Source organism: Zalophus californianus, chromosome 15 (assembly GCF_009762305.2).
Source record: "Zalophus californianus isolate mZalCal1 chromosome 15, mZalCal1.pri.v2, whole genome shotgun sequence".
In the NCBI taxonomy this organism is placed as follows: Eukaryota; Metazoa; Chordata; class Mammalia; order Carnivora; family Otariidae; genus Zalophus; species Zalophus californianus.
In genome coordinates, this window is record NC_045609.1 from 34,304,067 (window position 1) to 34,330,826 (window position 26,760).

The window sequence follows — 26,760 nt, forward strand, 5'->3', positions numbered from 1 at the left end:
CCATTCTTCCCAACACCCAACTTCCAGATAACCCAGACACACAAACAATTCCTCCCACTCCTGCCCCTACCTTGCTGAAGCCCTCACTTTGCCTGCCACTGTGAAAAACTGTGGGGCTTTTAGAAAACCTATGGGGAAAAGTGGAAGAAAGGAAAAAGTTGTGAAAAATAAGATCTATTTAGATGGAGAGTCCCAGGCCGACCTGGCATTCATAATCAGTTGCTTCCCATCCCATAATTTTTCTCCTATACTGCCAAAAATGTCACTTTAAAAAATTTAATTGACATTGTAAGCATTTTTAATATGAGAAATTATGGGGCTGTTATTTATTTATTAAGATTTTATTTATTTATCTGACAGAGAGAGAGAGAGACAGTGAGAGGGGGAACACAAGCAGGGGGAGTGGGAGAGGGAGAAGCAAGCAGGCCTCCCACTAAGCAAGGAGCCTGATGTGGGGCTTGAACCCAGGACCCTGGGATCATGACCTGAGCTGAAGGCAGACACTTAATGACTGAGCCCATCAGGTGCCCCAGGACTGCTATTCATACTTTAGACTAAATTAGTTCAATCAGACTACTTTTCTCTGAACAACTTGCTGAGATAAGCACAAAAGTGGAAATGGGTGTTTGAGTCAAGGGAGAAAAAGTAGAGCAGGTCTGGATAGGTACATGGTTGGGAAGAACACCAGGTGCCAAGCAGGAGGGAGGCACAAAAGGGAGGGAAAAAATTCCAAGGACAAGCATCTTCTCCCTCAAAATTATACTCCGGGACAGTCCTAGCTCTAGAAGAGGAAAAGAATATTTCTTTTTCCCCCTTTTCAGAAATCAAGCCAAAACCATTAGGGTTATATTTCTAATATATTATACGCCTCTATGAGCTAACCTGAGACTTTAGCCATCAGGCTGCAAATTGTTTCTACAGGAAAACATGATTTAAGTTGCAAACAATTGAATTAGAAGTGAAAAACTGATTCATGGGCTGCGGAATACTGCTACTACACTTGGCATTTTAAAACAAAAATCCCTTATCCCAAACGAAATGACTAGTTTTGTAGTAAGTATAATTTTTCTTGGTCTTAACAATTCAGTAAAGTCACTGTTAAATTGACAGTAAGAATCAGTCATCTTACCATTATTAGAAGGTTAAACACTGAGTCTCCCTCATAAACTTATCACTTCAGGCTAAATCAACCTAAATGCCCTCTCACTTTTGAATCAGGGCCAGGTGGCAGACAACACATTCTTGAAGGCCGAAGGAAACAAAGCCTGGCACACCTTGGGCTTCAGCACGAGTTGGCACTTCTTTCCATCTCTAATGGATCCTCTTTCTACAAGCTAGGCTATGTGCTAGGCTCATGATTAAGTGTGAGTCCTAACTGTCCAATGGACACATTGGAAGGGAGAAGGAAGACGTAAAGAGCTAGAATGCTCACCTGAATCTTCACTATCATAGCACGTCCTGCTGTATAACTGGAACTCAACTTGGGGAGGCAGGTCCTGGGTGGACACTGGGGTTCCCTGGGGGTCTGCATAAAGCAGTAGCAAAGGCTGATAATGCCCCTTGATGCATTTGGTCACCACATCCTTCCATTTAGGCCCAATCTGAACCAGAAACAATCAGAAGAACATGACAGTTATACTTCATATCCACAATTCAAAACATATCTTCCTACTCAGTTTTTCTAAAGAAAATAAGATAAAAAGACAAAAATTGGGTAAAGAGACCACAAAAGAGACCTTAGACCTAAATTTCATAAATTTTTTGTTAAATCTTTTTTTGTTGTTGTTAAATCCTTTTAGAAAGCAGTAAAACCCTGTAAGAGGTAGGAATGATGAATAAAATTACTTTTATTCCTGTGAAACATCAATTCAGTTGTGAAATATAAATAAAAGTCCTCAAAGGTGAATATGCTATGTGAGGGGACTTCAGCTGCTTTGATGATCAATTTATTTTCACAGATTAAAGCCCTTACTTGAAATCTGCAATTCTATCATTCTATAAATTATATAATTTTTGCCTAAATATTAAAATCACTTTTATGAAGCTAAAGAGGAGGCAGAAACTCTCTCACAAACTGCCTTAGAATAAATGACATTCCATTTCAGAGTTCACACATGGCAGGACATAAAAGGTCAAACTGCTTAGAATAGACAGCTGAACCTCGGCCTTAGCTCTGAGCTGGATTCAGCACTGCCAAAGCAGTGGAAAAGAGTGACAGAAGAGCTGTGGAAACAATAATCCAATCAAATCCCTAACTCACCCTCTCTTAAACTTGAACCAGTCACATTCTGAGATGGTGTGCTCTTAAGAACTGAACAATGACCACGGTGCTTATTTCATAATAGATGTTCAGTAAATTTATAATTAAGTTATTATTTTAACTAAAACAAATATCCTTTTTACATACAAATCCTATTTAATATCTTATAAGGCAAGTATTATTTTTCAAATAAAAATGCTAAAGCTCAAGGAATTCATATAAATTGCCCAAAACTACAACAGCAAAAAAGAGATAGACAATCAGGAAATTTGACAGACTTTACTATTTGGAGAAGACACTGTTTAATGTCCATGGATTCGTATAAATTATAGTCAGGAGTCTCCTAGCTGCTAACCTTATCTCAAGAAGCTTCCTAACTCATGCAGATCACCTTAACTGCTTCAGTCACAGACTGTGATTCAGATAGTAACAAGGTTCCAGCTTTAAATATCCTCATAGCCCCATATTTTTTTCTACACTATCCCCAAAACATGTTAAGGCTTCAGGGAGGTAACAATCAGAGAATAACTGATAGCAGCTCTGGGACAAAGGATGACCCACTGATAATTCCAAGTTTGAAATTCTGAACTTCATGCTAACCTTCTAACCTAATTTGAAGCATTAAACTGTTTTCACTCAAATCAACCATTAATACATTTAAAAAAAAACACACTTTGTCAACTATAAACACAGACCTGTGCTGACTGCATGGTGAGAAGATTCAGAGAAAATAACAGAAAATATATTGATCCTATCTTTGAGGAACTTGCCATCTACTCGGAGAAGACAAAACTGACACTCTCGTAAATTCAATAGACAGATAGGTAAACAGACATCAAAATTATGAAAACAGACCCTAAAGACAAGAAGACAAGAAATTATCCTTAGTTTTTTGTTGCAGTCACCAAACACTTTAAGAAGGGCTTGAATATTCCTACCTCCTTAACATGAGCATCATCAAAATACATCCATTTGCGGATCTTTGTTTGGAAAAAGAATGTAGAATAATGTTTGCCATAGTAACAGATCATTCCTACTAAGTACAGTTCAGACTGCTTGGCCCGGTCATCTGTCACTCTGAAAAACAGCTGTGGGGAAAAAAGAGAACGGAAAAGACAGTCACATACTCAACCCTCTCACATCATTTCTCAGCAGACTCCATCATTTCTTATTAACGTACTGACTTGTTTCTCCACTCTTCAGTCTAAAATTTTCCCTAGTCCATATTAATCATCAGAAATGAACCTAAAAAGACAAAATGTAGGGAAAAGCAAGACAGATAGTGGCCAGTAAACTGGTAAGGTGGTGATGTTTCTTCATACTTTCAATAATATTGTATTGCTGATGCTTACCGTAAGAGCCCAGAAAGTTGAAAACACAAAACAAAACAAAAACACTAAGGTTTCAAAAGTTACTTATCAACTGGTGCACAAATATAAATTTCTTGCTGAGACCCTAACTAAGGTTAACTAACTAAGGGGTAAAAATGCCCTTAGGAGGAGCAATACCACCACGCTGGTTATCAGCATTTCAATTCGTGGATGTCTAGCACTGCCATAGGTTCTAAGAGACATACAAAAAAATTTGACGAAAAGGGTATTTGCCTTGAGAAACTTATTTGAATGAGAAAATCATCATAAAAATAAAACAAAACTAGAACAATACAGAAGACATAGACTACAGAAATTTAGAAAAAGGAGATTTAATGGTATATAACCTACTCATGTCAGAGATTCCTTGGGAAGGAGACCTAAAATAAGATCCCAGATAGTTCATTTATTCTCAGTTGTAGCTTAGTGACATTAAAGAATGACAAGGGATCTCCTTAGTCACAGGACCATAAGAGAAAGAAACCAGTAGAAAGGAAACCACAGAATTTCTGGTTCTTCTCTTGAACTGAAGGAAAACCCTGACTGTACCTATCCTAGGTATAGATATGGAGCTGATAAGATTAAGGACCCCGGCTTAAAGTCTTTTTCCCTATTTCTCTGAATAGATGCACAGAAAATCACTAAACCACTAAATTCTCTTCCAAGCTACTTCATTACCTTCTCAACAGACATTGGTTCCTCACTGTAAATTCTGTATTGTAAAACTCAGGTCATCAACTTTTACCCCTCCACCTGCCATAGCAGCTCTGGTCAGGATTGCTCACTTCTTTGACTTTATTACCACCTGTGGTTGAAAACACTTCCCCACTCTACAACAAACAATGAGTAGGGTACACAATAACTCTGTAAATTGCTTTATTTTTATCAGTAGCGAAGCTCTGCCCATCCTGTCTTTCAAGACCAAAGTCATCCCATTTTTTTTAAAAAGCCTTTGCCACCTACCCAAAGGAGGTAGGTGAACAGGTACATGCATGCACATGTATGTGTACACATATAACTAGTATATTTGTCCAAAACTCTGTAATATTTGTCATCTAGGATAGACCTTTGCATTTAGTGTTCACTGCCCTTAAGCAATACTAAGACACAAGAACTCTAAGTCAGAGATAAAGGTAACTAATACTCACATCACCCAGCTTAAGGCAGGTACCCAGGCTGTGAATGACATCCTCTGCCAAGTCTGAGTGGTCTGAGTCCCATACCAGCCCGATTGTGATAATCTGTGGAGCATTCATCAACACACGGCGAATCCGAATCCTTTCTCCACAGTTGCTCTGAAATACATATGTAAGACTAGTTTGAGATGTTTCCCACTGGCTCTGCCTCAATTCCACTAATCCTAGGGCTCCCCTCCCCACTCTGAACCTTACCCCTGACTTAACTCACCGGACAGTTTCGCAGATCTCCCATGGTGCTGGCATTTTGCAGCAGCTCACCAAACATGCTTGGTGAGGGTTTTTCTCGCCTTTCCAGCATACAAATAGCCTGATTGCTTCAAGATAGGGAATGGAAGGGAATGATGGTAGGAGTTACCCAGAGTTACAACTAAATCAAATAGATTATTCATACAAACTCTTAACTCACATGTTTGATTTTCTTCTTCTGCCCACTATATCAAAGCCCCTTGCCCTGACCAGCTTCAGTGTCCCAAACACAATGAACGCCTCCGCCTGTCCCAAAATCCAAAGCTTATAGAATCCCCATTTCACCTCCCACCTTGCTGACCAGAACTGAACCTAAGAAAAGGAGATGGTTGGGAGAGGAGGGAAGAAGAACAAAGGTTACTTTGAAGCTACTGTTCTCAGTTCCTACAACATAGCATAGTCTTAACAATAAAAATATAAGCTATTTGGATGCCGTCAGTGAAAACTCAGTCATTTAAGGAGTACCTAAGAGTACAAACAGAGAACCCTTTAAGACTCACCAAAGGGAAGTAGTGGAGATGTAATGCACCATCTGGATGAAAGGCAGCGGATCAGAAGTGGCACCACAGCTAGTACACACACACTGGGCCCAGGTAGAAAAGCAAAACCAAGCAGCCACAGTCATTAGTTGTTTTAACACCCATCTAACACCCCACAGCCCAGCATAAAGTGTTCCTGAAGAAGAGGTGATGTGTAGACAGAGATAAGGTTCACCTGTTCAAACAATGTCATTGCAAATTTCTGGTGGGAGATGCAGTGTTGGGCAGTACATATATCCTCTTTGGTTTCATCAGCAATGTGGAAGTGAATTCTCATTAGGAGGTTTTCCTAATAGGGAAAGAACAAAAGCAGTATATCAGTGATACTTAATAGAAAAATGCACATATTGGTAGGCAGTTTACTCAGAGAAATAGTAATCCTCTTGGAAGGTAAGAATACCTCTACTTTAAAAAAAAAAAAAACTGCTTAATTTGAATAATTATAAAGTCACAGGAAGTTTCAAAAAAATAGTATAGGAGGTCCATGTACCCTTCACCCAGTTTCCTCCAATGGTAACATCTTGCATAACTATAGTACGATAACCAAACCAAGAAATGGACATCAATATAGTCTACAGAGTTTATTTAGATTTCACCAGTTTTACATACACTTATTTGTGTGTGTAACTCTATGCAATTTTCTTACATGTATAGAGTCATATAACAACCACTGCAATCAAGATATAAAACTGTTCTATCACAAGGTTCCCTCACATTATTCCTTTATAGCCTTACCCACCCAATTCCAACCCTGACACCTAGCAACCACTAATCTGTTCTCTTATCTCCATAAGCTTGTTATTTCAGGAATATTATATAAATGGGAGCATATGGTAGGTATATAACCTTTTGATACTGTGTTTTTTCGCTCAGCATAATTCCTTTTAGATCCATTCAAGTTGATGTGTAAATTCCTTTTTTTATTACTGCATAGTATTCTATGGTATGGAAATACCAAAGTTTGTTTCACTATTTACCATTTAAGGCATTTGGGTTGTTTCCAAACTGGAGCTATTACAAATAAAGATTCTATGAATATCAATGGATAGGTATAAACTTAAGTTTTCATTTCTCTGGGATACATGTCCAGGAATGCAACTGCTGAACCATATGATAATTTTTAAGTTTAGTTTTTTAAGAAACTGACCAACTGTTTTCCAGAGTGGCTATACCATTTTACGTTCCCACCAGCAATATATAAGTGATCCAGTTTCTCAGGAGTACCTCTGATTTTGGTGACATTTTACCCTGTAATGGAATATAGATCACTCTCAGATTTTTTTAATGGACGCACAGAGAGTCTTTTGAAGGTTGATGGATAGAACCCAGAGTTCAGAACAGTCTTCTACTAAAAGTCACTGGGAGCAATGTAGCTACCTAAACAGCACATTACACTTGTGGTAGGGACTCAGTTATTCTGTTTAATTATCATTAGTAATGTAGGAATTCACAAAGTAAGGTGGTCCCCAGACCAGCAGCATCAGTATTAGCATCACCTGGAAACTTGTTAGAGCTAGATATTCTTGGGCCCCAATCCAGACCTACTGAATCAGAAACTCAAGGGAACGGGACACAGCAATTTGTATTTTAATGAGGCCTGTCTCCTCTGAAGGCGAGAGCCACTGTTTTATGCAATGACAAGCACAAAACTACTCTAAGCCTGAAGGAAAAAGAATAAACCCATTATGCAATTCCTACTTCATTAACAGAGACACCCTAGAGCTCTGAAAAACTAGGGAATTTCCTTGTCCTAATTGTAGATACTAGGGCAGACTAAATACTACAGTAAAGTATCCAGTCCTTGATGGAAATCATCAACAGTCTCACCCCATATCAAAGAGGGCCAGAGGCCAACACTTACAAAGCACTCTGCAGCATCATCCATTATTCCCAGCTGGAAACGCTGTTCATCCTGGAAAGTCTTTGCCAGAGCACTGCGGAGAGTGTCAGATGGAAGCACTTTTTCGCTACTACACTGAAACTGGTTAAAGATTCCCTGTAGGGAAGAGGTTAGACAAGGGAAAAAAGCAGTGTTGTTATTAAGCTTCTACACATCCCAGTCTGTCAAGCTAGCATCTCCATGCTTTTGACAATGGAACCAAATGTACTTCCCATGAGTTGATATGCTTGTAGTTAGTAACAAAAAAGTAAAAAATCAAGAGTCAGAATAAGGAGCATGATCTGTGCTAGTAAGGATCCTTGCTCTTCCATCTGACTGTGATACCATCAAGAACACATTAGGAGAGACCAGTGTCATGAGTTAATTAATATAGGGTTACCTCATTTCCTCTGATACAGAGGTAGAAGATCCACAGTAAATTAGGACAAATTATATATAAATCATTTGGTAAATAATTCTCTGGGGCTCATCCTATGAAACCTGGCCCCCTTCTCTTAATTTAGAATTACTCAAAGGACAAAGAATAATATAACAAAGACCTATTTGTCTAATACCCAGAAATAAACATTCCATCATGTTTATTTCAAATCTACAGATGAAGTCCAATTTAAGACCACCCATTCTCTACCAGGCACTCACTATCATGAGTTTGTTGCACAATCTTCTGTTTTTTAATACCTGTGTATTTGTGTGTGTGTGTATCCTTAAATAATACATAGATACTTTTATGTATATTTTTTGTTTATATACAAAGCATCAAACTTTTACTTTTTTAAATTCAGCATTATTTTTGAGATCTATCCATAATTATACACACACACACACACACACACACACACACACACACACACACACACGGTTCATCCCTTTTCCCTGATGCGTTATATTTTATCGGGTGCCTATACAACATCTATTTATCCATTTCTTTATTGACGGACATTTTGGCAGTCTCTAATTTTTTGCCATATAAAGAGGCTATCTCAACTTTTACTTCCACCAGTAAATGAATATAAATAAATTTCCCCATATCATTGTCAGCAATTAATAAATACACTCAGACTGGTTAATTTGAGTCTTTCTAACTACATTTAGTTTTTCTGAGTCTTTTATAAATATGACTTGTGGCAAATATCTTCTTCCAGTCTTCTAATGTCTTTTATGTGGAGCAGTTTTTTAATTTTGGTATAATTAAATGTATCTATCTTCTCCATCTTTGCCTGATCTAAAACAATGATGAATGTGACCTCCAGAGAATGGAAACAAAGAGTGGCAACAAGTGGCACCTGGCTTGATGTGGTATTGGACCTTCCCCCAAAAAACTAGAATATGGTCCTTTGACATCACATGGCCCAGATCCTCACTAAACTACCCACATAAACAATAAATTCAACGATAGTTACATATCAACACACCAAAGAATAGTTACATATCAACACACCAAAGAATGTCACTCACTAACAAATTCTTGTTAGTAATTTCTTCATATAAAAAAACTCCATGGTTATTTTTCAGACTTACTAATGAGACCAGAAATAAGACCATTTTATAAACCTACTTATGTAATCTAAGAATAGGAGGCCTCACCAACCTAGAATGGTCAATTCTTGGTCCTCATCTTACTTGAATTATCAGCAGCTCAGTCACTAGTTCTTCAGATTTTTATCCAAATATTACCCTCACTATATAGTATTTCCTGATCATTCTTTTTTTCTTTCTCTCTTTCTCTTTCTTTCTTTCTCTTTCTTCCTTTCTTTCTTTTTTAGATTTTATTTGTTGAAAAGAGAGAGAGCGCACAAGCAGAGGGAATGGCAGGCAGAGGGAGAAGCAGGTTCCCCACTGAGCAAGGAGCCCAATGCAGACTTGATCCCAGGACTCTGGGATCATGACCTGAGCAAAAGGCAGACACTTAACCAACTGAGCCACCCAGGTGCCCCCTGATCACTCTATTTAAAATTTCAAGCTCCACCCCCTCTTCCCCAAACCCTCCACCCTCAGCTGTTTTATTTTTCTCTGTGGCACTTATTATCATCTTTAATACCATGTATTTTACTTATTTACTGTCTGACTATACTCTCTAGAATTTAAGTGTGAGGACAGAAAATTTTTGCCCTTTAATTCCCTGCTATATTATTCCCAGCACCTAGAAGGGTACTGGCATATAGAGGGCAACCGATAACTTGTTTTGGATGAATGAATGAATGAATGAATGATGTGATATGGGTAGATCTTATTAAGATATTATTAAGTCCCCTCCTTTTTTTTAAGTAGGCTCCATGCCCACTGGGGAGCCCAACACAGGGCCTGAACCCGCGACCCAGAGATTAAGACCTGAGCTGAGATCAAGAGTCGGATGCTTAACCAATTGAGCCACCCAGGTATCCCTAGTCCCTCTTTTTTTTAAGCAGATAAAGAATCACCTAGAAAAGTTGAAAATTTTTCTTAAGGTAATATAACTGGTTAAAGCAAAATGGAATTAAACCTCATTCAGCTAATTTCAAGTTAGAACGGTTTTTTCCTCATTCTACTCTCTTACTAGCACTGTTCTTCCTCATACACATTGAACATCTATCCCAAAAGCAGCTCAAGAACAATTTGCTATGTAACCTGCTATTATTTCCCTCCAAAGAATTCCGTACGGTGTGGAGACTGTACTAAATAATACACATTTAGTATTATTTTATAAGCTAGGAGCTGGGGGAAATCTATTATAAGTATTCCAAGTTATTTTGGATTAACCTAGACATTTTTTACAAATATATTTAAGATCAGGGAAAGGCAAGGCAGGACCTTCACTATCAGTGACCCTTAAACTAGACCAAAAGGAACGGTCTAGGACCATAGATAAACATTCTCAGAGGACAACTGGATATCTACACCAAGTGACCTACAGGATTCTGAGACAGAGGAACAGAGAAACAAAGGAAAAGGTGGCCCAAGAAGCAGTGACTGCTTCTACAAATAATAGTGGTTTGACAACTGAAAACACTAAGTGACCCCTATCACATCCCAACTTGCCATTCTTCTCAACTGTTAATGCTAAGGTATTACTGCTAACAAAAGCTCTATCTCTAGAGCATGGGATGGATGAGGTTTGGTCCTGTGTGCAGAGCTCAAAACTGGTTTCAAAACAAACCAATGCGAAATTAGTTCCAGGACAGTTGTGTACAAATGTGATATTTGCAAACTACAGCCCCTTTAGTCTTTCTCAACTGAGTTCCCTTCAGAATTAAGCCCTAATACTCTTAAGGCATCAACAATTCCTAATGAACTAATGTCTCTCCTATGCATGCAGTAGTTATATTATTAGCCAGAGAGAATTAAAATAGTCACTCAAGTTATGTTCTGTGTTCTGTGGTTCAGATGACCCCGCTTGAGAAAGGACAGGCCTCCACTGAGAGATGGTATAGAGTAATAGTTAAGAGCACGGACTCTGGAACCAGACTATCTGGGTTCAAAATCCCAGTCCTGTTATCTACCATCTCTGTGACCTTAGAAAAGTTACTTAACTTCTCTAGGCTTCAGTTTCCTCTTTTAAAAGAGGATTAGTAGTAATACTTACCTTCTAGGGTTATTTATGGATTAAATGAATTACTTATATCTCTATACCTTAGACTAATGCCTGGCTGTATAAGTGCTATCTAAGTATTAGCTGCCATTGTTGTTGTTGTTATCATTATTATTACTGTCATTATATTTTTAGGTTACTAAGAAGTCTGTCTGCTACTGACCTTGGGTCAGAAATGCATCTACTTTGAGCTACCTCCCTAGGCTCTGAAATCTGGGTAGGAAGAACCAATCTTTTCTCTTTCTGTTGCTCTTACTTAGGAGAGAGAGATTTCCCATGACTATATAAGAAAGGTTTCAGCACAGAAAGGGCAAGACCTAAAGTCAGAGCTCTGCTTACATGCACAATGGACATGCAATAACAGATCTGACTTGTGTCTGGTGTCATCAATGGCTCCAAGCGATACTCTTTCCTCATCTCTTAATTGCAGGCAACTTTCTCCACACACAATGAATATCTGAATGTATTCAGAATACCTGCATCTTCTTTATTTTATTGTAACTATTATTATCAGTCTTGCTCTGCTATTGTTAGGAAAAAGCAAGTATACCAGGGATGAAGCAGCCTGAGCTCTCCCAGCATGCATCTGTGGAGCTGCAGCTCTGTAAGAAGCTGTAGCACAAAGCCCCTCTGTTAGGGCAGCACACTAACCCCTGTGTGTCCCTCTCACATGAGCACAAGGGCTGGAACGGGCCTCCTCCTGTTCCCTTTTTCACCCTCCTCCCACCTTTCCCAGAGGGAGATCCTGTTCACACCAAAGAAAGCCAAGAACATTTAGTTCAGCAATAAGAACAGGTGGTAGCACCAATAAGGAACAAAAACTGGTATTCTTCCAATTGCTGAGTTCTGTGGCAGGGAGTGGGAAAGGGTAGGAAGAACCAAAACCCAGGAATTATTTTTCCCTATGGGGACCATGATGGTTTCATTTCAATAAACAGAGAAAACCCACCTTTGAGGCTTCTCTCTGCTCTTCTTCACAAAGTGAAACCAAAGAGGTCTTCCTTTTCATTCTCAGGAAAAGGCAAATTACTTTTTGTCTGTTAACTATTTTCTTGGATGCAGTGCAAAAGCATTAAGACTTTAATGACTAAAAGCAGGTGCTTCCCCACCCATTTCTCTTGGATCATGGAGCAAACAATTCTACCCACATAAGCACATAATTATTTGGATTAGTAAAGACATGTAAATAAGATAAAAGTGCCATAAAGACAGAAAGTCTTTGTGCTTTGGCATCTACAAATGCAGCTGTTGCTTAAACTTTTTTCCCCCTAAAACACAGACTTTTCTCTTTAGGCGGGCAAAAGCTGTTTATTTCTCTCTCAGGACTTTCTAGCCTTGCATCTAAAAGAAGTCATGAGTAGAGAAGATGGAGGTCAAGGAGAAGGGCCATCACTAAATTTGATGCTTTATGGACTCTCGGTTTTTTGGAAAGTTAGCAGTCCAACTCATCCCTGAAGGGTGTCCAAGAATAACTTTGCAAAGGCATGACACACTTTATGCACTGCTACTAACTCAGTTCTTAGGTTTTCTCTTCTTGATCTGGGCTTCCCAAATCTCTCATCATTTTGGCTCTCATAATCACTCCTTTTCTCCACATCTCCTGGAAATCAGAGACTTAAGTAACTTGTAAACCTGAATGTGGCCAATCAAGCCTGTTTGTAAAAACAATCCTCTGAAAGAAAGATAAAGGAGCTACTACTCCTTGAGGACTACTGGAAAAGAGAACTATTCACTAGTTTTATGTGTTCAAAAGAATCTCGAACATTCTCTTTCAAGAGGGGAAAGAACATATAAATGTTTGCCATTTTGGCACCCAAAACAATAACATTGGATTTTTAACATTTTATTGCAGAAAATCTCAAACATACTAGAGTAGACAAAATACCACAACAAACTCCCATGTACCTATTACCTATCTTCAACAATTATCAGCCTGTGGCCAATCTCATTTCATATATACAACCCACCCACTTACCCCATTCCCAGGTCATTTTGAATCAAATGCCAGACATTATTCATCTGTAAACATTTCAGGGTATGTCTCTAAAAAATAAGAACTCTTTTTGTTTAAAACATAACCATAATATAATTGCCACACTTAGAAAAGGGTAATAATAATTCTTCAATATTATCAAATATCCAATCAGTTTAATAGAAACTCTTACTTCAACACTGGAGAAGGCAGAGAACAGCTGGCTGGTTTCTCCACTGGGATTCCTTAACCTTATGTCTAAAAATACCTACCTTTTCTGGACTTCATGATTAGAAAATTATCTGCATATCCTATATCAGTCCTTTTAAGTAAATTCAGTATCTCCCCATGAGTTTAGGGCTTTATTTGCACTCTTTTGAGTTCATAACCCAACACTTTGTAGACTTGCAGTGGTGAAGTTAAAGACCATCATAAGCTACCTATCACCCTCATTCCTGTTACCAGTGCAAAAGAGACAGACACCCATATACACACAAAGACAAAACACAGAAAGAAATACCAAGACTTCAAGACACTGGACAGAGAGCCATAGAACAGAGACAGGCTAAATTCCACCAGAGGATGGTATTGCTTTTAGTGGGAAATCACAAACCAATGGTGAGATTTTACAAAATATAATAGTCAACTTGCTAATTTTTGTCAATATCAAAAATACAGGACCTTAGAGATTACCAACAGTATTTAAATCAAATTTTGAGAATCAATACCATAACCACTTACCCCACAGGGGAAATGAAAAGGGGGACCCTTCTGGACATGCACAAAGATTTTGAGATTGTATAAGTTTCAGGTTCTGCCATAAACTCTGGAAAGGAAAGAATCATGATGATCTACTATGTTTTTCCTTGCAGCCATACCCCTCTATTTGAATATCATGTAAAATTCTAAACTCCAAATTTGAAAAAGGATAAAAGACTCAACTTTATACTATCCAAGTTATGTCAATGGTTAAATTAGTTGAGAATATTTCGGTACAGCCTAATAGGACTTCAAGACTAAGAAAAGTTAACCAAAAGACCACACACATATGCTCATATCCCATAGATAAGCAAAACAAAGAAGTTCAACTCAAGTAGATGATATTTGCATTAGACATAGGGATATAGCTTCTTCACATGAGGGCTGTTTATTACTAGCTAAAATTTCCGGGGAACATATTAGAAATCTAATTTCCTGGTTTAAATAGTCCAGCATAATGGATTTACTCTTCTCTGATACTGGCCATGACTATAGGACAATGAAGAACCTTCTATTCCAATAATCTACAAAAAAGAAGGATTGGACTGATAATGAACAATAAGTAATTTCCCATACTACTTTACTCACTGTGCTTAAGCTTCAATACCCAACAGAGGAACAGCTACTTAAAAATATATTGAGGTATTTATTCTCTGAACTCTCAAATATCCCCCCAATTAACAGGTGGGTTATCAACAGAACACAGATTTTCCTGCCCCTTTCAAAACATTCTTACTGCTCTACAAATACAGACTTACATTACACAACACCTTATACACAAAAACCTATTTCCTCCCCACCTACCCTCAGCATTACCAACATTCCCTGGCTTTGATGCCTTGTACTAGCATTCTTAAAAGAAAAATCACTAATTGAGAAGATTTGTTGAATTTAATCAATGAAGCATTCTTCTTTGCCTATAACAAAAAACACTCTGTCCTACATCTTGGCACACAGCAAAGCTTATAGTACAATCCCTGGAAGGAGAACAAAATCTTTGTGGCATACTAAGTACAGAGGACGGATTTCCTCCCCTGGACAGAGATAAATAAATAAGCCAACACCAAAGTAAAATCATACCCTGGGGGCTGGGGGCAAAAGGGCAGATTCAATATGAATAATAAATAAGAGCTCTAGGCTATAGGCATGACTACAGTTCAGGTTAGGAAATATCTTTTAGTAACATTAGATGGGAATAAATTTGTAGATTCAGAAGGAACAGGGTAATAAGCACACAAATCGCTTCTATTTGCTAAATCAGTGTTGAAAGGCATTGCGGTTCACAGTAAGAAGAAAGACACACTGACACAAATTCTTTTTAATGAAAGCCATCATTAATAATATGCATGCAAGATTTGAAGGCTCAAATTACTTTAGGAACTTAGTATCAAGTAACATAGAAAAAAAAAGCCAGTACCTTTTACAGAACCAAAAGAAATGGATTATCCTAAATATTGTATATAAACCACCAAAAAGCAATTATAAGCTCTGGATACAACATATACTACGGTACCTGTGATGGTCACAAGGCACAAAAATACTGACAAACATTCGGAGAGCAGAAGAAAAAGCAAAAATATTATATAAAAGTTGTTCACATAAGACCAATAGTAAAAGCATTTTAAGGGTTGATGCAAGGTAAATAAAAAGTAGAGAAAAAGCAGGGATACGTATCTTCTAGCCAGACTCAGAAGCCCAAATCCTTCATCCAAAACATTAGATTACGGGAAAGTTGGCTAGCTTCTGATTCATCTAGGAACATGTTTATGTCTCTTTTTGTTCTTAATACTGGGTTCTAGAGCTAAACAATTATGTACCAACACAAAGAATTCTGACTTCATAGAATTGGCAAGTTCTTATAGAGTATTTCAAATTCAAGAATTTTGGAGTTCCCTATTTTGAAAAAAATCTATGATATAAGAATTTTACATTTCAAACTTAGCACTAAAGAATGCAAATAGGACACAAAGTACCAGCAAAAAGGAATTCTTACTCGCTTCACCAAACATTCCTCTAATTTTTAAGTAGGCAGAGAAAAAAGCAGGGATTTAAATATATAGAATTACACCCACACTGGGATACCACAAATTTAACATGTAACTTAATTGTAGGATGCCAGATAACTGCTTTGTTTGACAGAATCCCAGGCTTTTGACTCTTAAGCAGATCTTCCCACCATCAACTCCTCAGGACCCCCACCACACACATACATCTCACCCTTCCCTAACTAAACGAGGCATAAAATCCAAGATTAAGTAGACCTACTGAAAAAAAAAAAAGTATAAAACCAAGTCACAATGAAAATCTGAAGTAGAACAAGAGTGAGAGAGAGCATAAAAGACAAAAAAAAAAAAGAGAGAGAGAGAGAGAGAGAGAAGAAAAAGGCAAGTACCCAAGACTTTATAACTAAAATCCAAGAACTACTTAAAGAATATATGAACCCAGAGAAGTTAAGTGTTTATATTATGGTGCAAGCACCTTAAGGAATACCAAAAGGGAGGAAATGCTGAGCCACCTTCCCAAAAACTCATTCAGCCATGCTAAATACAATTAAGTAAAACAATCATGGGTCTCGATAGAAGTAATATTTTAAAAAACTTCATTAAGAAGATATATTTCTGGGGGGGAAAAAGAGAAGTTATGTTTCTGAATTGGAGTTCTGAAAGAACTGGATTTGGTTTGGTTTAAAAGGGATGTGTTGTTTTGTTTATTGTTGTTTGTTCTGGGTGCCAAGATTCAGGCAAAGTAACATCTGCAATGTCTAAGAGGTAGGCATAGAGAGTGTACCATCTGCTTTCATAGCTGATGGAGAGTGCCTGAGGAAGGAAAGGAAGGGAAAAGAAAGTATGAAATTAGTTTTTTAAATGCCTATAATCATACATTTTTAAGTAATTCTTCAAGGTTATACAAGAAGGGAGTAACTTCAAAATAGCACTCCAGCATATTCTTAGGTTAGAACAAATGAAGTAGGATGATACTAGAGATGGAAAGGCAATTCAGGGGTCTGAAAAAAAAGGATTCTTTTTACTATAAGTGGACGGAAAGACTTATTTCTAGAAATACATTGACCAGAGAGGAGGCATAAAGAGAAATCGCAATTTCTGTGATGAATTCAGGCAATTTCCAGCTTTCCTCTTTACACTCTAGTGTGCTTTCTAAAATGACTGTAGTACGTTTATTTTGTTGTTGTTAAGATTTTAAGTGATCTCTACACCCAATGTGGGGCTTGAACTTACAACCCTGAGATCAAGAGTTGCACTGACTGAGCCAACCAGGCACCCCTGTATTATATTTAATAAAAATCATCATTTATAAAAACAAGCCTGATGTTTATATTTAGCCAAAGAATAATAAAGAAATGCCCATGTGTCCACCACTCAATTTAAGAAAAGGAAAAATTAGGGGCGCCTGGGTGGCTCAGTCAGTTAAGCGTCTACCTTCGGCTCAGGTCATGATCCCAGGGTCCCGCAATCGAGTCCCGCATTGGGCTCCCTGCTCAGCAAAGAGCCTACGTCTCCCTCTCTCTCTCTGCCACTCCCTCTGCTTGTGCTCTCTCTCTCTCTCTCTCCCTCTCAAATAAATAAAATCTTTTAAAAATTTAAAAAAAAAAGAAATGGAAAAACTGTCAATGAGTGTGAAACTCCCCAATTGATTATAATCTCCTCCCCTCCACTTTCCAGAGATAACCACTGTCCTGAATTTTATGAAAATCATTCCCTTTCTCTCTATAGTTTTATCACATACCTGTATCCCTGAACAACATGTTGTTTAGTTTTGCCCATTTTTACTTTGTATATAAATGGAATCATTATATAGCCCTCTATGACTTGCTTTTTTCAGTCAGTGTAATATTTTTGTCATTAATCCAAGCTGATATATAGAGCTAAAGGCTATTCATTTTCACTGCCATATAGTGTCTTACTTTAGGAAGAAACCGTAATTTTTATATATATTCTACTATAGTTGGAATGGGCTGTTTCCATTTTTCTGTAATTACAAAAAAATACTACTTTGAACATTCTTGAATATATCTTCTGATATGTATATACAAGGAAGTTCTCTACAACATGTATCTAGGAGTGGAATTACTGAGTGGTAGGGTATATGCTACTTTAATTTTACCTGAAAAATGTAATAAACTATTTCCCTAACTAGTGGTATCAATTTATATTCCAACCAGCAACTGTATATAAGTTCTTATTATTCTACCTTTCAGGTAACAATCTTAAGTGATTTTTAAATTTCTACTACTCTGAAGAGTATTCGTTTAGTTTACATTTCTTGGATTACTTAGGAGGGTAAGAATCTTTCATATGCTTAAAGGTCTTTTGGGTTTCCTGTTCTGAGAAATGCCTGTTTATGTCTTTTTTTTTTTAAGATTTTATTTATTTATTTGAGAGAAAGAATGAGAGAGAGAGCACATAAGAGGGGGGAGGGTCAGAGGGAGAAGCAGATCCCCCACCGAGCAGGGAGCCCCATGCGGGACTCGATCCCGGGACTCCAGGATCATGACCTGAGCTGAAGGCAGTCGCTTAACCAACTGAGCCACCCAGGCGCCCGCCTGTTTATGTCTTTTACCCATTTTCCCACTAACTCAATTATCTTTTACTTATTCTTTATAGAAGTTCTTCTCTGAAGTTCTATGCTGAGTACCAATACTTTGTTAGTTATATAATATATTGCAGATATTTCCTCCCAGTGTGTGGCCTTGTGTCTTTACCCTCTTCTGGAGTCTTCTGATGAACAGAGGTTTTTGAATTTTTTGTAGTAAAATGTTATCAATTTTTTTAACTTTGTGTTTTTCTTGTCATTGAATAAATTCCATTTATCCCTGAGGTCATGATATTCTTTCATATTTTCTTCTAAAACTTTAAAAAAGTTTCCTTTCATGTTTTAGTCCTTAACTCAGCTGAAATTCATACTTTTGGTAATAATATGAGGTAGGGTTCTAATTTCCTTTTTCTTTCCATATGGATAACCAATTGTCTAATCACCATTTATTGAAAAGTTCACTTTCTCCTTTGATTCACAGGGCAAGTAGTAAGTTTCTATATGTCTACTTCTGAACTTTTAACTTCGATCCATCGATTTATTAGTCATACTGTGTTGATACCACATTGTCTTAATTACTATAGTTTTATAACTGATGTAGTTTTATATCTGATAAAGTATGGTAGTCATTAGTACTTTTGCTAAGTATTTCTGGTTCATCCCTCTCCCAAGGATTTTGATAGGATCACACTTCCGGGCCCACTTGGGATTCACTGGAGCCATATGATTTTAGTTCTGGCCAGTGAGCTCTGAGCAGAAGTGACCTGTTGAACATTCAAATGTCCGCTCTGACTTGGCCACTAGTAATAGTCAACTTGGTTATAGCTTTGGCACCTGAATTCCTGAGTGACTACAATCAGTAGGGTTCTCCTACTAACCTGCAGTGGACAAGTAATGGGAATGCAAAATAAATCTTTTGTGTATTTATCACTGAGATTTTAGCTTGTTACCAAAGCATAACTTAGTCTACTCTGACTGATAAACAAGGCAAGTCTCTCATTTTGTTATTATTCTTCAAGAATGTCCTGTCTAGGGGTGCCTGGTGGCTCAGTCGTTAAGCGTCTGCCTTCGGCTCAGGTCATGATCCCAGGGTCCTGGGATCGAGCCCCGCATCGGGCTCCTCACTCCGCGGGAAACCTGCTTCTCCCTCTCCCACTCCCTCTGCTTGTGTTCCTGCTCTCACTGTGTCTCTCTCTGTCAAATAAATAAATAAATTCTTTAAAAAAAAAAAAAAAGAATGTCCTGTCTATCCTTCCCTATTTGTCATAAGTTCAGAATTGAATTTACTCAACTTCCAGGACAAACCTGCTGGTCAGAATACACATTAGTATCACCACATTGGAAAACATATGTAAATATTGGAAAGCAGTTAGCAATATAAAAAAAATTGTAAATATACATATCCTATGATCCAGTAATTCCATTCCTGGACATATATGCAAAAAAATGTGTATACATATGTAGATATACACAAGAATCTTCTTGGCAATATTGTTCATAAAAAATTAAAAACTGGAAATAATCCAAATGACTACCAGCAATAAAATAAACAAACTGGTTTATTTACACAATGAAATACCATATAATAAAGAAGATGAACAAAGTCAACCTGCACAGAACAATATGATCTTATAAACATATTGCTGCACTAAAGAAGACACACACACACACACACACGCACACATATAAAATGATTCCATTTACCGGGCACCTGAGTAGCACAGTCAATTAAGTGACTGACTCTTGGTTTCAGCTCAAGTCGTGATCTGAGTCGTGAGATGGAGCCCTGAAATGGGCTCTGTGTTCAGTGCAGAGTCTGCTTAAGACTCTCTCTCCCTTTGCCCTTCCCCTTTGTTCCTCCCCTCTGCGCTGTTGCACTCCCTCTCTCTCTCTAAAATAAATAAGTAAATCTTTTAAAAATGATTCCATTTACAATGAAGTAAATCTTTTAAAAACAGGTAATTTTTAAATTAGATTAAGAATGGATACATAGGTAGTAAAACTATCAGATAAAACAAAGAAGTGATTACCACAAACATCAGAAAAGTGGCTACTTCTGGGAGAAAGAAGGAGATGTGACTGAGAAAGAAAGGAGGGTGAATGTTTATGGTACTGGCAGTATTCTAGTTTCACCTAAAGACTTGTTACAAGGATGTTCACTTTGTAATTATTCATTATACTGGATCTCTGTGGGGATTTTATATAATTGTCATATCTTTTTTGTTAGATTTATTCATATCTACTTTATATACTTTGTTGCTGTTATAAAAGTTCTTTTTATCTTGCATTTTCTATTAGTTGCTAGTATATAGAAATACAATTGAATGTTATACCTTGATCTTACAGGCAATAACCTGCTAAATCCTCTTATTGATTCTACTGATATATCAGTAGATACTTTGAGATTTTTTTAATAGCCAATCATATCATCTGCAAATAATAACTTTGCTTCTTTCTTCCTAATCTTTATCTGTCCTTTTGTCTTATTATACTGGACTAGAATCTAGCTCAGGGATGAATCATATTATTTCATATTCTATAAAAATATTTTTAGGGGCACCTGGGTGGCTCAGTTGGTTAAGCATCCAACCCTTGATTTTGGCTCAGGTCATGATCTCAGGGTTGTGAGATCAAGCCTTGCGTCAGGCTTCCTGCTGGGCATGGGAGCCTGCTTAAGATTCTCTCCCTCCCTCTCCCTCTGCCCCGTGCCCCCCCTTTGTTCTCTCTCTCTCTAAAAAAAAAATTAAAGTAGGGGGCGCCTGGGTGGCTCAGTTGGTTAAGCGACTGCCTTCGGCTCAGGTCATGATCCTGGAGTCCCAGGATCGAGTCCCACATCGGGCTCCCTGCTTGGCAGGGAGTCTGCTTCTCCCTCTGACCCTCTTCCCTCTCATGCTCTCTATCTCTCATTCTCTCTCTCTCTAATAAATAAATAAAATCTTAAAAAAAAAATTAAAGTAGGGAACAAAAAAGAGATATTCCAGGTGCTGATGGTCCATCCCAGATTTGCTCTTCGAAACACTCAATATCCCTTCTCTTCTCTCAGAAAATAAAGTCCTCCTGAATGAAGGAATATGGCCATTCTAACAATTTAAATTTCTCGACTATTAGAACCATGTTCTGCTCATCATACAGTCAAATTAATCCATTTGCAATGTAAATCTATTTATAATTTTCAAATGAGGTATACAGTAATTAAAAGAATGCAAGCTAGAGCTTAATTATTTAACACTTATATAGCACTGAGGGACTGAAAAGCACTTTAGGGAAAAACAAATTTTTAATATACTCCCACTATAACAAAAGAAGCAGTGAAGGAAAATAAACCTAATTGATAGCTCAGACAATGATGTGATAAGGAAAGTACTAGAACTTCTCAGAATTATGAAGATCCAAAATACAGCCTTTGATTCCCCAAGCCGATTTACCTATCTGCCATAAGCAACTGCTTCTCTGAAAGAGTCCCAAGGTACAATCTCAGCCCTCATAAGTTGAAAAACATCCTCCTTTCTGTACTTGGGCATCTCAGAAGGTGTCCCATGAAGTCTCGTGGTTGGTTTTCTTCATCTATTTGGTTTCTATAATGATACTAATTTATATCACAATAATAATTTGTGCTTCTGGAAATTAAAACATAATAAGGCTGGTACAGCCAGTTCATGAGAGTCCCACCTGGGTCAATGAAGAGGATGGCATAGTCCTGACTAGTCAAAGCCATGTGAGGGGGTCATAGAAGTTCTATCATCCCTTCCTGGTACAGATGAGAGTTTCCAGTTTCAGGAGATTCCTCTACCAGGGATTTCTCCAGGATTCAAATTTCTCTAGCAAGTATCTTACTTCGGTTTTTTGTTTTAATGCCATGAACCAGACTTCCCTTGGATTTCTGGCCAGAGGACCACTATATTTCTGGTTTACCTAAAATTAGATACTTAATGTTAATCTGCCCTTCAGAAAATCAAGCCAAATACTCTTGTGGATGGACTTCTGTCTGAGTGGGCATAGTCAGAAATGTTACAACTTGTGGGCGCCTGGGTGGCTCAGTTGGTTGGGCGACTGCCTTCGGCTCAGGTCATGATCCTGGAGTCCCGGGATCGAGTCCTGCATCGGGCTCCCTGCTCGGCGGGGAGTGTGCTTCTCCCTCTGACCCTCCTCCCTCTCATGCTCTCTATCTCTCATTGTCTCTGTCTCAAATGAATGAATAAGATCTTTAAAAAAAAAAAAAAAAAAAAAGAAATGTTACAACTTGTAAAAGATTTGGTTTCATTAAAATTCATATTCAAACTCCCAATTAATCAATAACATATACTTTGCTAAAAGTTTCAATGCTTCTAAGGGGGAAAGAAAAAAGATGTCTGTGACCTAAGTGATAAAATGTTCAGAAGACTCAGTCATCTCTTTCTAAAGATATCTGCCCATCATGGATTTAACACTCTGAAGTGATGCCGCTCAAAAAACTGTTTCAAATCAGTTGTTGCAAATAGCCAAAATAACTGGGAAATTCTCCTGGATTTTTTGTTACAGTTCTTACTCAAAGATGTAAAAACAACTAAATTAAACATATGATGACCACATCTAAGCATCCCTGTCAAAAACCAAGAGCTCAGACTTCTTGAGACTGAAAAATGACACTGGATGCTTATCAGAACTCATGCAGACTCATCCAGTGATAAATAATCTATTGTACATACAAACCAGGAAAACACAGAGAAGCTCCATGTTGGACAAGCAGATACAGAATGGAGAATGGGGCCTTTTATACAACCTAGTTCTTCTTCCTCTATTGCAGCAAACTCTAAATGAATCCTCAGGTTTCATTTTATTCAGAAATGAAAAATTTGGGAGTCAGACAATGGGATCAAGAATGGATATAATGGGGGCACCTAGGTGGCTCAGTTGTTGGGCGTCTGCCTTTGGCTCAGGTCGTGATCCCAGGGTCCTCGGATCAAGCCCTGTCTCGGGCTCCCTGCTCCGCAGGAAGCCTGCTTCTCCCTCTCCCACTGCCCCTTGCTTGTGTTCCTGCTCTCACTGTCTCTCTCTCTCTCTCTCTCTCTGTGATATAAATAAATATATAAATAATCTTTATAAAAAGAGTGGGTATAATGAATCTATTAAATGTGGTAATGGAAAAATGTTAGTACTGACTTTTCTCAATAGTTTGTTGTTAAATTTAGCTTTAACAGACAATAGTTAATTCCAATAAAAATACTTGGTTGTTTATTCTTTCAAAATAAAAGTTTAGAATTAGCTCTTCAGGTAAATACCCAAAATCTAAGCACATTTGAATAATATCCTATCACATTAAATAGAGCTGTATGGGCAAAAAAGTTCAGAAAAACAGACTACCTAAGCCAAGTAACAATTCTTTGATGCAAGCAAAACTAATCATATTCATCTTCTGCACTAAGCCACAGGCAGATAATTAAGAAATTCTTTAGTATCACCCTGAGTAGCCAAACTACCTCAATATTGATCATTTGGCAGGCTAATAATGGTAGTGAGAAGAGACAGATTTGAAGAACTTACCTTGAGAGCACAAAAGATGCAGGAATCGCCCATGCACTTGTGAGTTGTAAGCTGCCTAAAGCTACGTCGGAAGATGTCCAAGTGCCATAAAACCTGGCAAAAAATGGGGGAAATACTTCATTACTCTATAAAAAGCCTCCATGTGATCTTAAATTCAAGAATTCAAGCAAAAATGGGTAATGACTACAGAATATATCTTCATTCCCAAGAAAAAGCTCATTCTAGTATATTAAAACTAATGTCAAAAAGGGTCAGTTAGCTAACATGAGGGACAGATAACTATATTCTAAAAAATACATTAACTTGAAAATGAAGGAAGGTTATACAGAGAAAATAAGGTATAACATACAAATGTGATCCCAAAGGGTTAACTTATGGGTTAAAAGCTGCAGAATTAGGGTTTATTTTAATGATCCACACAAAAAAAAAACATATTTTTTTTTGGAACAAACTTTTTTTTTGAAGTATAGTTGATACATGTTACATTAGTTTCAGGTATATAACATAGGGATTCCACAAGTCTCTATGTTATGCTGTACTTACCAACACAAGCGTAGCTGCCATCTGTCACATTCATCACTATTACAATACTACTGCCTATATTCCCTATGCTGTGCCTTTTATTCCCATGACTTTTTTTTTAAGGTTTTATTACTCTTTTAAGCAATCTCCACACCCACCCTAGGGCTTGAACTCACAACCCTGAGATCAAGAGTCACATGCTCTACCAACTGAGCCAGCCAAGTGCCCCTCCCCATGACTTATTCATTCCATAAATGGAAGTCTATATCTCCCACTCCCCTTCACCAGTTTCCCCTCCCCCCATCTCCCTCCCCTCTCACATCCATCAGTTTTTCTCCATATTTATAGGTCTGATTCTGCTTTTTGTTTATCATTTGTTTTGCTTTTTACATTCCACATATAAGTGAAATCATATGGTACTGAAAACTTACTTAGAAGTTTAAATTGTAGGTATGCCTGGGTGGCTCAGTCATTAAGTGTCTGCCTTCAGCTCAGGTCATGATCCCAGCATCCTGGGATTGAGCCCCACATCAGGCTCCCCGCTCAGCGTGGAGCCTGCTTCTCCCTCCCCAGTTCCCCCTGCTTGTGTTCCCTCTCTCACTCTCTCTCTGTCAAATAAATAAATAAAATCTTATAAAAAAACAAAACCGCAGAATTCTTTAAAAAAAAAAAAAAGCTTGAATTGTAGTGTGGAATTTTGTCTTTGTTAGATTTCTCAATTTTTGGACCTTTCTGAGAGGTTTGTGACCTTCTTTATGTCAACAGAATAAAAAAATGGTGATATCAACAGTGATAAATCATGTTCATAGTATGTAACCTAGATATGATGTGATGAGAAGGACACTTTATTTTTATGGTCTTCCTCTCAAAAACCCATAACACCAGTCTAATTATGAGAAAAATATCAAACAAATTCCAATAGTGGGACATCCCACAAAATACTTGACTAGTACTACTCCTCAAAATTGTTAAGATCATCAAAAACAAGGAAATTTTGAGAAACTGTCAGAGCCAAGAAAAGCCTAAGGAGACATGACAAGTAAAAAAGTAAATGTAACTGTAGTATTCTGGATGGGATCCTGGAACAGAAAAAGATATTAGGCAAAAACTGAGGAAATCTGAATACACTATGGACTTTTAGTTAAAAAAGAAATGGTATAATATATAGCATAATGCCTTAGGAAGCTCCTCTTGCTAGAAAACATTTAAATGGCATCATATATGAAAAGGCACTGTACTTCTGGAGCTTCTTACTTATGTGTCTTCAAAGTATATATTCCAAAAGTTCTTTGAAATACACTATACTCCCAAATAAGCAACACCTTTTTATAATAAACATAATGGTTTCAATACTTCTGTGGCCAAAATAGCATTCATATCAAAAGTTAGAATATTAGCTCATAGAAACAATTATTTTCAACTTGTAACATGATTACAATAGGCACTCCAAAACCATCAATGACTCAATCTTTAAGTATGGATTTAGAAGTGCGTGTGTGTGTGTGTGTGTGTGTGTGTGTAGTATGTGTTCCATATGGCACTGGAAACTAGAACAGAAAGTCATAAATATTATTGTTTCAATACAGATAGAACATACAGGAAAAAACAGAATTATAAAAACAGGACTGTGGCCAGGAAGGAGGTAAACACACACACACACACACACACACCTATGTCAACACTTTTTTTTTTCCTGCTTCTAAATTACAGAAGTATTATTAGTTTATGCAGTGTCACTCAAAAAACTCACATGCAGCATCTGGGGAAAAAAACCTAACAAACCCCACCCAAATGCATGAATTTGTGGTAGTGAGGGAATATAGTTAAACTCTTTCTCTAGGCTTAACAGCATAGGATTTTTTTTAATGTTTTCAAATAAAAATTCAAAAACTGAGAGTATAAAACTTTTTTTTAAGTAATCTGTACACCCAATGTGGGGCCTGAATTCACAACCCTGAGACCAAGAATCAGACGCTCCACCAACTGAGCCAGTCAGGCAACCCGATTATGAAACTATTACATAAATAAGCTTGATAAGATTCTTGTATTATAAATGAGAATCCTGAAATACTATTACCCGCATAAGGTCACAAGGCAAGTCTATAGATGCACTAAAACTAATTCATAGGTCCAGTGCTTTAAAAAAAAAAAAAGATTTATTTATTTTAGATAGAGAGAATGAGTGAGAGCAGAGGGGGAGGGGCAGAGGGAGAAGTAAAGAAGGTCCCAAGCTGATGCCACACTAAGCACAGAGCCTGACTCAGGGCTTGATCTCATGACCCTGAGATCTCAACCTGAGCTGAAACCAAGAGTCAGTTGCTCAACTAACTGAGCCACCCAGGCACCTTTTTTTTTTT

General features: G+C 37.6%; 1 protein-coding gene across 19 annotated transcripts in view; it reads right to left on the reverse strand.

Moving 5' to 3' along the window:
• USP54 (ubiquitin specific peptidase 54) overlaps positions 1-26,760 on the reverse strand; it is a 119,010-nt gene that overhangs the window by 30,682 nt on the left and 61,568 nt on the right. For 16 of the 19 annotated variants that reach the window (XR_003519875.1, XR_003519874.1, XM_027593606.2 and 13 more), the window contains 8 exons: positions 23,882-23,974; positions 7,476-7,610; positions 5,790-5,903; positions 5,576-5,658; positions 5,038-5,143; positions 4,779-4,925; positions 3,199-3,348; positions 1,433-1,601 (listed from right to left, as the gene is read on the reverse strand). Coding sequence is in view for 17 of the 19 variants with exons in the window: in XM_027593606.2 (XP_027449407.1) it covers positions 1,433-1,601; positions 3,199-3,348; positions 4,779-4,925; positions 5,038-5,143; positions 5,576-5,658; positions 5,790-5,903; positions 7,476-7,610; positions 23,882-23,974 (997 nt within the window). In the remaining 2 variants the exon portion in view is untranslated. Of the gene's footprint in view, positions 1-1,432; positions 1,602-3,198; positions 3,349-4,778; positions 4,926-5,037; positions 5,144-5,575; positions 5,659-5,789; positions 5,904-7,475; positions 7,611-13,792; positions 13,878-21,786; positions 21,803-23,881; positions 23,975-26,760 lie in introns of those variants that run through there. The other 3 variants (XM_027593525.1, XM_027593531.1, XM_027593541.1) reach the window with 3 other exon arrangements.